This window comes from Leptonychotes weddellii, chromosome 16 (genome assembly GCF_054177405.1).
Source record: "Leptonychotes weddellii isolate Sample4059 chromosome 16, ASM5417740v2, whole genome shotgun sequence".
Classification (NCBI taxonomy): domain Eukaryota; kingdom Metazoa; phylum Chordata; class Mammalia; order Carnivora; family Phocidae; genus Leptonychotes; species Leptonychotes weddellii.
The window spans coordinates 37,263,917-37,279,565 of record NC_138384.1 but is presented as its reverse complement, the minus strand read 5'-3'; the positions used below and the strand labels follow the sequence as shown (position 1 = coordinate 37,279,565).

Genomic DNA, 15,649 nt, shown 5'->3' with positions numbered 1-15,649 from the left:
ACAAAGGCCGGAGCCCGGGAGCCGCGGGAGCCGCCGCAGCGTCAGCGCACCCTTCCCGCCCCCGCCCCGTCGCGTCACGGCGCCGCCCCCGCCCGCGCGGGAAGGGGGGCGGCGCGGCGCAGCGGGAGGGCCCGCGGACCCGGGCGGGGGGGGAGGGGGAGGGGCGCCGACCGGCACCGCGGCGGGGAGGTGGGGGCGGCCCGGCCCGCGGGAGAGCCGCCGCGAGCGAGAGTTAGAGACGCAGGCACGGGGGCGCAGGGGGAGGGCGAGCGAGCCGAGGAACCGAGAGGGGCGGCCGGGACGCCGGAGCTACCGAAACAGGAGAGAGGAAAAGAGAGACAGACACTGAGAATCGAAGGAGGCAGAGAAGTGAGCAGAGAAGGAAGGACAGAAAGACAAACAGACTCGATTCAAACGAAACACCGCCATGGCAGCTGCCTTTGGCACCGGCCACGACCCTCTCCCCTGGTACCCGGAAAGAGTCTTCAGCTCCCCTTCTGCCCCTGGCCGGGAAGGAACCTGAGAGGTGGGACGGAGCTGGAGGGGCTGGCGGGGGGCGGTGGGATGGAGATTCTGGGAAGCGGAGGGGTGGGGGCTGCGAGCACAGGGGAACCGCAGCTGGCGGGAAGGGGTGCGGCCCGGAGGCCGCCTCCGTCTTCCCGTGCGTTTCCACACCTCCCAGTGTTGGCCCAGGAGGTCCTCGGGGTCTGGGGACCCCTCTCCGCCCCAGTCCCCGTTAGCCAGACCAAGTTAGAATCCAGCCTCCCTGGCTCTTAGCTGTGCTGTGACCTTGGGCAAGTCACCCCAGTCCTGGAGATCTCACCAACTCTGTGGTAAGGGGCTTTCCCACGGGACAGAGCGGGTGGGGGGGGGCTGCGGCGGGCGGGGGGACAGCAGCCCTTTTACAGGTGGGGAAGCCCGGCCTCAAAGACGGGCAGTGACTTGGCCCAGGTCACGCCGGGGGTAGGCTGCAGAGCTGGACACAGCCCTGCTCTGACACGGTAACCTGCGCGCCGCCCTGCAGGGGCTGCCTGCATGAAAACACGGAAATGTGAGTCCCGCCTCACAGCTATTGGCCGGAGGTACCCCAGCACAGGGCCTTGCTCCCCACCCACTCTACTTCTCCATTTTGGTGGCTGGCAGGCCCAAAACTTCATCTTTCCTGGCCCCTCTCTTTCCCTCACAGCCACATCCAATTTCTCAGCCATCCCTGTCCACTCCACCGCATAAAATCTCTCCAGAATGGGGCGCCTGGGTGGCTCAGTTGGTTAAGCGACTGCCTTCGGCTCAGGTCATGATCCTGGAGTCTCAGGATCGAGTCCCGCATCGGGCTCCCTGCTCGGCAGGGAGTCTGCTTCTCCCTCTGACCCTCCCCCCTCTCATGCTTTCTCTCTCTCATTCTCTCTCTCAAATAAATAAATAAAATCTTAAAAAAAAAAAAAATCTCTCCAGAATGTAAACTCTTGGCTCCCACTGCCCTTGTCCTGGACACCACAGCAACCACTTGGCTGCTCCTATCCGGCCTCCTATAGTCTGCTCCCCACCTGTAGCCAGAGAGAACCTATGAACCCCTGAGTTAGGTCAGGGCCCTCCTGGCTCAGAGCCCTCCTTTGGCTCCACCTCATTCCAGATAAAAGCGAAGTCCTCACCTACTTGGTGCCCAAGGCCCGAGTGTGGCCCTTGTCACCATTCTGACTTTGCCTCCTCCTTCTTCCCCTTTTTTCATTCCCTTGGACCACCCAGCTTCCCTGCTGTTCCTCTAACTCACCAGACACATCCCTGCCCCAGGGCCTTTGCACTTGCGGTTCCCTCTACATAGAAGTTCTCTCAGGTCTTAAAGAGGCCCTCCTTCCACCATCTCCCTCTGTCTCACTGTTCTCTTTCTCTGTACAGATGACCCTTGAACATGGGTTTGAACTGTGTGGGTCCATTTATACATGGATTTTTTACAGTACAGTACTGTACATGTATTTTGCCTTCCTTATGATTTTCTTAGAAACATTTTCTTTTCTCTAGCTTATTTTATTGTAAGAACACAGTGTATAATACAGATAACATACAAAATATGTGTTATTGATGGTTTCTATTCTAGGTAAGCTTTCTGGCCAACAGTAGGCTATTAGTAGCTAAGTTTTGGGGGAGTCAAAAGTTACACTTGGATTTTTCACTGCACGGTGGGTCAGTGCCTCCTGACCCCCACACCGCTCAAGGGTCAACTGTATTTCTCTTTGCCTGTTTCTTCTTTTGAAGTACTTCTAAAATTTTATTTAGGGAATATTTATTTCAAAGAGGAAAAAATAAAAAATAAAAAGGCCATCCCCACCGTCCATATCCAATAGATGTGGACATTTTGCCATTTTTGTTTCAGATCTTTTCTTTCTTTTTAAAAAGAAATAAACTTTTACAGGCACAGCCAAAGGCCCAACTCCCCATCCCTCCTTTCTCTGCTCCTGCACCCAAGGGACCGACCACCCTGAAGCTGGTGTGTGCTCCTTCTGTGCACCTTCCCATCCTTTTTTTTTATATCGGGATGGATCCACCAACAATATACCCTATTGTTCAATGCCTTTTAAAAGATACACAACTAGGCTCCCACTGTATCATTTTGCAACTTGCTTTCTCCATCATCACTGTTTCTGCGACTTCTCCACGCTGATACACAGAGCTCTAGTTCAGAAACCTTAACTCTTATCTAGCATCCATTATTAGAAGAAACCACAGTGGCTATTTCTATTCAGTGCTGGTATAGTTCTTTCTTCTTTCCCCAGGCAGCCTTGAACCTTCAGTTCCCGTCTCCTCGTGCCAGAGGTGGAGTTTCTTTGCAGAAGTTTTGTTTACATTTCTTTTTTCTTTTCTTTTCTTTCTTTCTTTCTCCCCCCACCCCCCACGAGTTGTAGCAAGACATACCTTTTACACTGGCTTCCAGTGCAAGAAATATATGTAATATATAGAAATATACGTAATGTCACAAAATTTGCGGGAAACCACCCTTACTACCTCATACACTGTATTTTCAATTCTATCCTATTTCTGTTTGGAAAAAGCGCTGATCGCAACACACTACCTTGGTTTCATGGCCCTTAAATGGTCACGATCCACAGTTTGAAAAACACTGGGTGTGCCAAAGGGGGTGCCCTTAGCGGGCAGTGCTCAGCGGAGAGCGGAGAGCTCAGAGGCACTTGTCCCAGCACATGCTCCCAGTTGCCTCTTTCTGTTTATGTGCCTCTTTCACAACCTCCAGTCAGGTCCCATGTGGGGCTAAGGTCACACTCCAGCTGACCTTCAGCTCCCGCACCGGGACAGTGTCAGCCCCCCTCGAGCATGAATCCCTAGAGAGAGAGAGAGAGAGAGAGCACCTCTTTTGTGTCCCAACACCCGGCTGACCTGTCCTGGGATATACTCTAGGTCTGGGGTCCTCGGCAGCTGCAGGCGCAGGGGAGTCGGGGTGCAAGGGGGTGATTCTCCATCACTGGATGGTGTGATGTAAATGGAGGGCACCTCCAGGAGCCTCCAGGGCTCAGGGGCTGGGCCCTCTGCCCCGCCACCTTGTGGCTGCTGGCTCCGCCACTCGGCTCGGGGCACTGATGCAACCTGGGCACCACCTTCGGCCAGTGGGGGCCAAGGCAGCTGGGGCAGGAGCTCGGCCATGGGAGGGGGGGCTCCGACGGCCCGGTTGGGGGCCTTGGATAATGGTGCAGTCTCTGGGGGAGAAAAAAGAGAGGTGAAGGGGGGAGCCCCTGTTCAAGCCTGCCTCTCACCACTCCCCCACTGTTCGCCTAAGAAGACAGCCGAGCTGAGGGTCGGCGAGGTCTGGGTGGGATTCCCACCTCTGTCAGGGTCCTCTCTTTGTGACCCTGAGCCTCAGTTTCCTCTTCTGGAAACTGGAAATCCTGATGCCCACGTCCTCTGGTGGCTGGGCGGCATCAGAGAGCTCTGATATGTGGGGTCCATGCCCCTGGGTTGGGGTTTATTTTGTCTGAGCATTCGCCGAGGCCAAGGCCTGGGTTTTCTATACACGGGCGACCCTAGCTCTCTTCCACACACACGCGAGGCCCGGAGGGAGCCAGAGGCGTCGGGGCCTAGGAAACGGTGAGGAGACAGAATCCGGGATTTCCCTTCCCTGTTTGCTTGGCAATTGCCCCTCCCAGAGCAAACAAAGGGAGGGTGGCCGGCTGGGAGGAAGCCAGGCCAGTTCTTGCACTGTGGCTGTGATATGACGAGCCACCTGGGTCTGGGGACATCAAACCGGTGTCTGTCTGTCCACACAGCAGAACACAGAAAGGGCTGCTTGATGCCCGCCTGCCCAGCGAATAGGGAAGGAGGACCTGTGGGACCCAGAGAGGGTTTCTCCTGGCTTGTGGAAGAGACCCAGACCCTTACGGGCCAGGCCCAGACCCCAGGGCCCTTCCCAGGCACCCCAACATCCATACCTTCTGGTTTTCTCCTCCTTCTGTCCCCACACAGGGTCCGGACTTCCAGGGTAAGGACAAGAGACCAGGCCCTCCCCTCCCCCTGGGAGTTCTGGCTGGATCAGAGTCACAACCTTGTGGCCAGAATTGCATGTCCAGCCGGAGTCGTGTTCCCCTCTGACCAGCTGTTCCTGAGAGAAGAGATGGAGTGGGGGTGGGGCGCCCACACCACAGCGGAGACTGAAGTCAGCCGTCCTGCCTTTCCCTCTCGACCACCTGGTGGTCTCCGCTGGTCCATCTCTCCTGTTGGTCGGCAGCCAGCCACAATGTAGCTTCTGTCCGTCCCCACTATTCCCCCAGAACCGCTCCTCCAAGCCCAGGGATCACCCCCAAGGGACCAAATCTGGGATGTTTTCCAGTCCTCTTCTTCCTGCCCTGCTCTTAGAAGCTACAACCCAGGAGACCCCTCGTCCTTCCGGGAGGTTCTCTCTGCCTCTGGGATGCCCCAGTTTCTGGCTCTCCTCCTACCTCATTGGCAGCACCAGCTCATCTTTTTCTGCACAACCCTCTCCGTTCCCTGGTCTGTAGAAACTGGTATTCTCCATGGCTTAGGATTGGGCACCGTTCTCTTCCTTTCCCATTTTTATTACATGATAATTGATACATACTAAAAAGTGTCTGCATCATAGACTTGAGTTATAAAGCATAACAATAAAGTGAGCCCCATAGCCCCCCCACCCAGTTTGAGAACCAGCACATCCCTCGTGAGTACCCCTGTGACTACCTTGGGCCCCTCCCCCGCCCCACCCCACTTCCCTTCCAGAATTCTCCATCACCCCTCACTTGACAGTTCTCATTCCCTCACATTTTTAACCGTTTTTTCAAATCACATTGGTATGCATCCCTAAACAATACATTTTTTAGTTTTACTTGTTCTCGAGCTTTATGCAGCGGAACCATGCCGTGTGTCATCTGTGACTTGCTCTCCTCGCTCAACACGATTTCTCAGGTTCAGCCATAGAGGTAGTGATGCTTCATCCAATTTTGCTATGACGCTATCTTCCTTTGTGGGAATACACCACAATTGCTGTATCCGTCTTCCCTGCCCATGGACAGCAGGCTGTTTCTGGCTTTCGGTTTTGATGACTAAAGCTGCCGAGTGCGTTCTTTTGGGGGACCTCCCCAGTTAGCCAGCATCCCACTGATGGCCCGGCCCCCCCATGCCTCCCCTGGGCATGTGTGTCTCTGGGCGCTCAGGTCGGTTCTGTGGATCTTCCGTCCAGCCCTGGGTCTGAGATGTTGCCTTTAGGACTTGAGCATTAAAGGAAGTCTTGATGTGTGGTGAGCAAGGCTCCCTGTCTCGTTCCTCTTGGACCAGAGTCAGCTTGTCAAGTTCCAAGGGGGAAAAAAATCAACAATGGGAACTTGATTGTTACCCTATAACCAACAATTGGGGGGTATCTTTGCAATACTGAGTTTTCTGACATGTCCACATGGGGTCACTCTCCAAGTATTTAGGGAGGTTTTAATGTCACTCTCTGGGTGTTGAGGAGTTTTTCTTAATTGGGGCAAAATACACATAAAAGTTACCATCAGAACCATTTCTAGGTGTGAAGTTCAGTGGTGTCAAGTAAACTCAGAGTTGTTGTGTGTAGGCATCACCACCATGTGTTATGTACTTTCGAGAAAGAATTTTTCTTGGAAAGTTCTTTCTTATCTTTTTTACCACTTCTACTGAGAAGTAATTGACGTACATCACTGTGTAATTTAAGATGTACAGCATGATGGTCTGACATATCTATTGTGGAATCATCACCACACTAGGTTCGGCTAATGTTCTTCTTCTCATGGAGAGACAGTAAAAAGAAAAGAGGGGTGCCTGGGTGGCTCAGTCAGTTGAGCGTCTGACTTTGGCTCAGGTCATGATTTCAGGGTCCTGGGATCGGGTCCCGCATCAAGCCCCTCATTCAGCCCTGCATTGGGCTCCATGCTACACGCTCAGTGGGGAGTCTGCTTCCCCCTCCTCCTCTCTGTCCCCTTGTTCACACTCTCTCTCTTGCTGTCTCTCAAATAAATAAATCTTAAAAAAAAAAAAAAGAGGGGCGCCTGGGTGGCTCAGTTGTTAAGCGTCTGCCTTCGGCTCAGGTCATGATCCCAGGGTCCTGGGATCGAGCCCCGTATCGGGCTCCCTGCTCGGTGGGAAGCCTGCTTCTCCCTCTCCCACTCCCCCTGCTTGTGTTCCCTCTCTCACTCTCTCTCTCTGTCAAATAAATAAATAAAATCTTTAAAAAAAATAAAAAGAAAAAAAGAAAGAAGAAAAGAAAGAAAAATAATTTTCTCCTTGTGGTGAGAACTCTTAGGATCTACTCTCAACAACTTTCCTATCACACAGCATATTTACTATGGTTGTCACGTTGTACCTTGCATCTCTAGCGCAGAGTTATCTGATAACTGGAATTTTGTAACTTTGGACCCCCTCCTTCAATTCTCCCTCCCCCCACTTTCATATCTTCTGCTAGATTTTTTCCCTTGGTATTTCATGTTTACAAAAGATCTTTTTGTGACAGAGAATACACACAGGAAAGGGCATAAAATATAAATGTATGGCTTAAGGGGCGCCTGGGTGGCTCAGTCGGGTAAGCGTCCGACTGTTGATTTCCGCTCAGGTCATGATCTCAGGGTCGTGGGATGGAGCCCCGCATTGGGCTCTGCACTGAGCAGGGAGTCTGCTTGCGATTCTCTCTCTCCCCCTTCCCTCCGCCCCTCCCAGCTTTCATGCACACGTGCACGTGCTGTCTCTCTAAAACATAAAATTAAAAATAAAACATAAATGCATGGCTTAATATATAATTATAAAGGAAGAACCCACAGACCCACCATCCAGGCCAAGAAAAAGCATGTTGCCAGCACCCCCAGAAACCACAAATGCCTTCTCACTCAAACCCCTTCTCCCCACAAAGAAAAGTATACCCTGACCTCTCTGAAAATCCCTTCCTTGGCTTTTCTTTAGTTTTACCACTTAGGCGCATATTCCCCGAAGCCCTAGTTTAGTTTTGACTATTTCTGAGCTTCATACAAGTAGAATAACACACTTTGAATTCTTTTGTATTTGGTTTTTTTTCATTTAACATTACGTTTGTGAGTCATTCACCTTATCGTGTACAGCTGAAATTGGTTCATTTTTAATATCATATAGTATTGATATGGTGCTGATAAAATAAATTGTGGTTAAATACCACTACTTATCAATTATGTTGATGGACATTTGAGGGCTTCTCAGTTTGGGCTATTAAAAATAGTGCTGCTATGAACATTGGTTCACGTGTCTCCTTGTACTCCTCTCTGTTGGACATCAAGCATCCATCCATCCATCCATCCATCCATCCATCCCTGGGTGTTTCGGAGCTTCCTTGGTCTACTGGTCTATCCCTCTGCAAAATCCACACTACCTTAATTATATATACTTAATTATCCTAATTATATTTATGGCTTTACAATTAGTCTTGATGTATCTGGGATGGAAAGTCCTCCCACCTTGCTCTTCTTTAAGAGTCTCTTGGCTTTTGGGGCACCTGGGTGGCTCAGTTGGTTGAGTCTCTGCCTTCGGCTCAGGTCATGATCCCAGGGTCCTGGGATCGAGCCCCGTGTTAGGCTCCCTGCTCAGCGGGAAGCTGCTTCTCCCTCTCCCACTCCCCCTGCTTCTGTTCTCTCTCTCGCTGTGTCTCTCTCTGTCAAAGAAATAAATAAAATCTTCAAACAGAGTCTCTTGGCTTTTGTGTTAGATGCTTTCCTCAACTGTGCATGATCCTTGCTTGTCAGTTCATATTTAGGAGTGGGGCCCAGCGTGAGGCTCAGCCTGTGGTTTGACACTGAAGGGGGAGTGGAAGATTGAAATAAAATGTTTTGCTGAAACACATTAAGAGTTTCTATTTAGGAAAACGGGTTGGAGATGTGCCTACAGAACCTCCAGATGGACAGGTCCAGTAGGCAGCTGGACGAACAGAGGTCAGGGCTGGCCTGGACGTCCCCGGGTGTGTTGGTGGAGGTCACCCACCCCAAATCATCTAGCTGTCAAGATGTCCCTCACCTCACCTGGAACATCTGTTCCCAGAACCCACAGGATTATTGTCCCTGCACAGGATTATTGTCTTCAAGAAACATCAAGGTTGGCTTAAGATTCTTTTTTTTTTTTTTTAAGATTTTATTTATTTGACAGGGAGAGACACAGCGAGAGAGAGAACACAAGCAGGGGGAGTGGGAGAGGGAGAAGCAGCTTCCCGCGGAGCAGGGAGCCTGATGCGAGGCTCGATCCCAGGACCCTGGGATCATGACCTGAGCTGAAGACAGACGTTTAACCGAATGAGCCACCCAGGTGCCCCGGTTGGCTTAAGATTCTTTCTTAGGGGTTGAGCTACGTGGGGAATTGGGCTTGCGGTCAGCGTTGTTTATACCTTTCCCGATCTCTGCCTTTGCAGACAGATTTCTGACTAAGATTCATGGTTGGTGTCGGGGCTGTGGAGAGAAGGAAACTCATTAGAACCTAATGTCCTTGGAAACATGGGAGGGGCTGGTGTGTGGAAATGGAATCTCGGGGCAAGGCCACCTAAGAACACCCCATGTGAGGCCCCCTCCGTGTTTCTCCATCCTAAAAGCTCTATGGTTGAAAACCACCTGCCTCTTGTCCATTATTTCTGCCTTCCCTTCAGTCAGGGGAGCAGCAGGGTCCTGAGACTGCCCACTGGCATCTCCTTCCAGCTGGGATGTGATGGTGGGTTGAGGAGTCCAGATTTTGTGTCCTTTCTATAGTATTTTTCCACTCGAAGATTTGGCATACAGATAGAATCTATGCTGACTGTTCCATTTTCTACTCCTACGTTGGTGCTCAAGAGAGTGTGGGCTTATGTATTTCTGACAAATAATAAGCAATAGTGTGATATTTGCATTCCCCAGATACTTCAAGATTTCCTGACGGTATCTATCTGTTTCCAATGAACTGTGACTTCTGATTTCTTCTCGGAAGAAAGCCCACGTGGGGCTGGGAAATCTTGACTCCTTACCAAATCTCTCCCACACTCTCTGTGTGCGTAAGGTTTCTCCCCCAGCGTGTCTGATTTTAGCAAATTCCTTCCCACACTCTCCACCCTGGAAAGTCCCAAATTCTCTGATGTACCCCCCCCCTTCCATTCCTTGCCTACATCCTGAGAGTCCTCCCTTTGGGCAAGACTGAGTTCCGTTTCTACAAACCAGATGTGCGCCAGGTGGAAACCAGCTGCCGTGAGGCAAGCTGGACAGTTCCCCGCCGGCCGCCCTCCACCTTGACCTCCCAGTCAGAGCTGCAGGGGCCTCCGTTTCTCATGAACTTCTCTGCTTTGTCTGTTCAGCGTCTTGGATGGAAGTATCATTGCTGTTCCTGTCACAGCAAAGACAGCCAGCCCAAGACTATGACCTGCCCCTAAACTTGGGCTCTCTGGGGAGGAAGCCTGGCGTACCTTGAGCTGCCCGCGGATCGGCGCCTTCACAAAAACAGGGCAGGAGGGAGGAAGAGGGTTGTTTGTTTTGTTTTGTTTCGTTTTGCGTGTTGTCAACCAGAAACTCCCAAAGATTTCTTCCTTCTCCCCAGCGCGTAGTTTTCTGTTTTGCCTTCTAATTTTATATATTTTATTCCCACTCTAGAAACGAAAAGGAGGGGCCCAAAACCCAGTCTAAGAAAAAGTGGTCTGCGCTGCTTCTCAAAACCTGAAAAATCGCATTTTTTTCTGACCATTTGGGTTCATTGCTGCAAGGAGTTGCCGGGACCAAGTACAACATTTTCTGTAGGACTCATAGCTGCTTTGGGAGCGACCAGCAACGCCCCGTGGAAGGTCCATCTGTGTTTCCCCAGGACTGGGAACTCTTCAAGGAAACTTCCAGATTGGAGGCTTCCTTTCAGCAGCGATGATGGGGAGTCTTCTGATAAATTGCAGTGATGTTCTAGGCTGTCCCCCCTACCCACTGACACCCACATTGTCGGCTGCTCTTCTGGAAAACGGGGATCAAGAGGCCGACAGAGACACAATCTCTGTAGTCCGTGAGTTTACAGCCTTCCCCTATGAAGTGTGGCAAATGTGATCGCCCACCTCAAGGGGTTTTGAGAGACTCTGATAAGATATCTGATAAGTGAAATGCTTAGCCTGGGCTCGAGCACACAGTGAATGCCCAGTCGATGTTTTAGTTTTTATTATATGTTCCAGGGCAGGGTGGTGGTGGTGGTGTTTGAATGAGCATCTATGGATCATGATTTCAACAACCACACTCCCAAGATGCTGGAGAACAGGTGCTAGGGAAATAGGGTGAGGAGCAATGTAAGAATTCTAGAATGCTGGTCATGTCCCCATGGCGGTTGGGTTTAGCTTGGAGTGTTTTTCCACATCACTTATTAGGCAAATTCTTAAAATGAGAAGGTGATGCAAGCTTGCAGAGGCCAAGGGAGGAACTGGAAGGATTTCACTTTGCTCCGCCTGCATTTTGGAGGGCTCTCCAAACAAGGCAGCTTTGGTAGGGTTGTTTTGTTTCTGTTTTATGTATTGGGATTACGCACCTTTTTGGGGGGGTTATTTAAAAATGTATATTTTTTAAAGTTAAGTATGGCTAATTTAATAGGAAACAACTGTCCTCACCCCTGCAAGCCTGAGGAGAGGAGGGGCAGGAGGTGGGAAGCTGGCTGCAGAAGCAGACGCTCAGGCTGCTAGAGGAACAGAGAGCTCTGGGTGGGACACGGCTCTCCGAGGGGCCCACTGCCACTGATGAGGTTCGCAGATCCACACGACAAGCCCCCTGGGGCCACTCTCAGCTCTTTTGTTCACTGAGCAAAACACTACCTATTCTGGGGCACCAGAATTCCATCTGCCTTCAGCTCTGGTCATGATCCCAGGGTCCTGGGATCGAGCCTCGCATCAGGCTCCCTGCTCCGCGGGAAGATGCTTCTCCCTCTCCCACTCCCCCTGCTTGTGTTCCCTCTCTCGCTGTCTCTCTCTCTCAAATAAATAAATGAAATCTTTAAAAAAAAATTCACTAGTCAAAGAAGAAACCATAAGAGAAATTAGAAAATATACAGAACTAACAATAATGAAAATGCCACATATAAAAACCTGAAAGAAAATTATAGCCTTAAATGCTATTTAATGAAGTAAGCAACCAAATTAAAAGATGGAAAAGAGATAAGAACATAAATCCTGAGACTATATGAGGAAGGAGATAATAAAGGTAAGAGCAGAAAATTAAAATAGAAAACCAGGATACAGTAGAGAAGATTAAAAGTCATAAGTTGGTTCTTGAAAAAGATAAAATGACAAAACTTTGGAAAGATTGATTAGGGGAAAAAACAAAGAGAGAAGGCACAAACATTCCAAATTAAAAATTAGTACAAGGAACAAAGATACAGATGCTACAGTTATTTAAATGACAGGGTATATTATGGTCAACTTTTTGTCAACATATTTAATAACTTAGATGTAATGGATTAATTTCCAGGAAAAAACTAAAATTCACCAAAATGGATTCAATAACAAATACAAAATATAGGGGTGCCTGGGTGGCTCAGTCAGTTAAGCATCCATCTCTTGGTTTCAGCTCAGGTTGTGATCTCAGGGTTGTGTGATTGGGCCCCAGGTTGGGTTCCATGCTTAGCATGGAATCTGCTTGAGATTCTCTTTCCCTCTCCCTCTGCCCCTAACCCCCCCAAATAAATGAATAAATCTTTAAAAAAAAGAAATACAAAATATAAATGGTCATATAACAAGTAAATGAAATAAGTTTAATTACTGGTGAAAATTTTTAAATTAAAAATAAGTTTAGGGGGGCATCTGGGTGGCTCAGTCGGTTAAGCATCTGCCTTCAGCTCAGGTCATGATCCCAGGGTCCCGGGATCGAGCCCCGCATTGGGCTCCCTGCTCAGCAGGGAGCCTCCTGCTCCCTCTCCCTCTGCCTGCCTCTCTGCCTACTTATGCTCTCTATCTCTCTGTCAAATAAATAAATAAAATCTTTGAAAAAAAATAAGTTTAGGGGCACCTGGATGGCTCAGTCGGTTGTGTCTGCCTTCGGTTCAGGTCAAGATCCCGGGGTGCTGGGATCCAGTCCCGCATCTGGCTCCTGCTCAGCATGGAGTCTGCTTCTCCCTCTCCTCTACCCCTCCCCGCTGCTTGTGCTCTCTCTCTCTCTCACTCTCTCAAATAAATAAAATCTTAAAAGAAAAAAAAAACTTACTTAAAAAAAAAAGTTTAATTACTGGCACTGCTCCCTGAACTCTCCCATCAGACCACACACACAAAAACACAGACCAAATGGTTTTTAACAGCAAGTTCTGCCAAACATACTAGGAAAAAGTAATTCCAATTTTATACAAACTATTTTCCAGAAAGAAAAGCGAAGAGAGCTCTCCCAACTCACTTTATTTATTTTTTATTTTTTTTAGAGGAGATGTTTTTTTAAAGATTTTATTTATTTATTTATTTATTTGACAGAGAGAGAGACAACGAGAGAGGGAACACAAGCAGGGGGAGTGGGAGAGGGAGAAGCAGGCCTCCTGCTGAGCAGGGAGCCTGATGTAGGGCTCAATCCTAGGACCCTGGGATCATGACCTGAGCCGAAGGCAGATGCTTAAGGACTGAGCCACCCAGGCACCCCTCTCCCAACTCATTTTAGAAGGCTAGCATTACCTTGATACTAAAATATGCAATCTCATTATGAGAAAGGAAAATTATACTCATAAGCATAGATGCAAAAAATCCCAAACAAAATATTAGCAGACTGAATCCTGCAGTTGGGTTTATGCTATGAATGCAAGGATGGTTTAACAAAGAAAATCGATAAATGTAATTCAATATATTAAGAGATCAAAAGATGCAAAAAAAAGCATTCCAAAAAATTCTACATTGATTCATGATTAAAAACTCACAGTAATATGGAAATAGAAAAGCACCTCCTTTAACTGATGGATGGTATATACACTGTAAGTGTTAAACCAAAAGGAAAACTCCTAGAAAGTAGAATGCAAGACATAATGGATAGTAAGAGAAAAGATAAGAAAATTAGAGGATAATTCCAGAAATTCCAAAAGAAGAGAAAACAGAAAACACAGTAGTAAAGAAATTATTAAAGAAATATTACAAGGAAAATCCCACAACTGAAAATTGGAAGGACCTACAGAGCGTGGAGCACAACTGTTAAGATACAATAATGATACTTCAGAACATCAGTTCTAAAAGTTTCCAGAAAGAAAAAAAAAATTACAGTTGAAGGATTATAGTTGGAAGAACACCAAACTATCAATCAGTAGGAAATGGGATTAGACGTTTTCAGACATATGATGTCTCAAAAAATTGCCTCCCAAGTACTCTTTCTCAAGAACCTTCTAGAAGATATTTCCACCAAAAAAACAAGGGAATAAACCAGGAGGGAGAAAATGGGGGAATCAACCTAGCAAGATGGTGAAGGGAAGTCCTAGTGAAAGAATTCTGCAGCCTGTGAAAGAGCAGCCAGTCCAGATTGGAACAGAAGAACAGAGATGTTGGAGGTTAAATGATTCAGAGGGGGGAAAAGAAAGGCAAATGTTAACTCCAGTTGTAAAGAAAAACAAAAAGCTTGCATGGGGACAAGATGTAAATCACAGCACACTACATAGCTCAGCTCTAACATTTTTCTAATCATAATCATAGAATCACTGAATGTTGATTTCATAAAGATCATGAAATAACAACCTTGGGAGGTTGGATGGAAGGGAAGGATATTGGTGTGTGGGAAAGGATGTGTGTAGTATGTAATTGTATGTGTAAGAGCTAATTTATCATCATCCAGTAAAAAGTCAATGGGTAATATATACAGTTAAAAAAATGAAGACTGTGTATAAACTTTCTATTTGTAAACATGAAGATTAAAACAGAAGTGTCCACTAAAAGAGAGTGGTTGATTCTGGAGAGTAAAATCAAGGATGAGAAGGCATGAGGTGGAGAAAACAACTGCATGCCGAATTATTTTATCTTTTCTACTATGTGTATGTATAACTTTGATCAACATAAAAATTTAAAAGGTCTGCATTTGTTCAGTCCAATAATTTTAATTCTAGGAATCCATGTGATGGAACTATTAATAATATACATAAATATTATTATGCATTTTTAAACTTCTCTAGTCATAATACTCTGTCTTTTCATCCATGCACTCATGGAAGCTTCCTCCTGTGATCCGTGAATAGAGAAACAAAGTTTTTCTTTCCTTTCACTGGGATGTGGGAGATGGTGGGAGGGAAGCAATGGGGGAAGGGCAAGTGTAGTGGGTTGAGGGAGAGGGACCTGGGGTGGAGCCTCAGAGCAGAAACATGGGATGAAGGCAGAGCACATCGTTCCATCCCTCCTCAAACATCTGGGTGGCGGGGGGTTGTTTGGGGACCCAGGAAGGAGAAGGATTTCTACCCAAGAGGAGTAAGGCACTTGACAGAAGAAAGAGCTGGAAGGCCCTACTGACAGAGTCAACATCTGGAGGTTCCCTGAACTCTTCAAAGAACTTCACAGCACTGATGCCTGGGTGGCTCAGTGGGTTGAGCGTCATCAGATTCTTGGTTTCGGCTCAGGTCATGATCTCAGGGTCATGAGATCAAGCCCCACATGGGGCTCCATGCTCAGCGAGGAGTCTGCTTGAGATTCTCGCTTTCCCTCTCCCCTCCCCTCTGCTTGGGTTCACCCTCTCTCTTTCTCTTTCTCTCTCAAATAAATAAATAAAATCTTAAAAAAAAAAAAAAAAAGAACTTTACAGCATTTCATGTGAGCAGGAAATACATCCAGACTTTAACTTCCTTTTTCTGCACCATAGAGAGGAACAGGAAAAGGGAGTAGGATGCAGAGCATTGGCCATTATTTGAGAAGACGAATCCAGCTCTCTTCCATGGTGCTGACAGTGTGTCTACACATGCCATCTCTCAGGGCTCTGGGTCAGAGCTTGGCCTGCGCCCACCACGGCACTTGCACACCCAAGGCTGGATTGCTTTTCTCTCTCTGCTTCCCACCCCCCGCCCTTAACTTGGCAAATCCCTCCACTTGATTCGTGATTCATTCATCCCACAAATATTTTGTTAAAATCCTGGAGATACAACAGGAAATCAGTTCCTTGCATTCAAGAAAGCTATAATGAAATCATTATTATTGCTAGCATATATTGAGAATTTACTGAATCCTTGGTGAACCTTCTATTGAACATGAGAAATCATAGAA

At 48.0% G+C, this 15,649-nt stretch overlaps 1 protein-coding gene and 1 long non-coding RNA gene across 2 annotated transcripts in view; one reads left to right on the top strand and one right to left on the bottom strand.

The window, feature by feature from the left end:
• Nucleotides 1-3,663, bottom strand: part of GRAMD1A (GRAM domain containing 1A) — a 23,410-nt gene extending 19,747 nt beyond the window's left edge. Inside the window, exon 1 of the mRNA XM_081806713.1 lies at nucleotides 3,376-3,663. Coding sequence (XP_081662839.1) covers nucleotides 3,376-3,648 — 273 coding nt within the window. The 5' untranslated portion in view covers nucleotides 3,649-3,663. The remainder of the gene's footprint in view (nucleotides 1-3,375) is intronic.
• Nucleotides 161-14,475, top strand: LOC145717571 (uncharacterized). The gene is made up of 2 exons (XR_014140893.1): nucleotides 161-526; nucleotides 10,083-14,475. It is a non-coding gene; the product is annotated as an uncharacterized LOC145717571 (long non-coding RNA).
• Nucleotides 14,476-15,649: the final 1,174 nt, after the last annotated feature.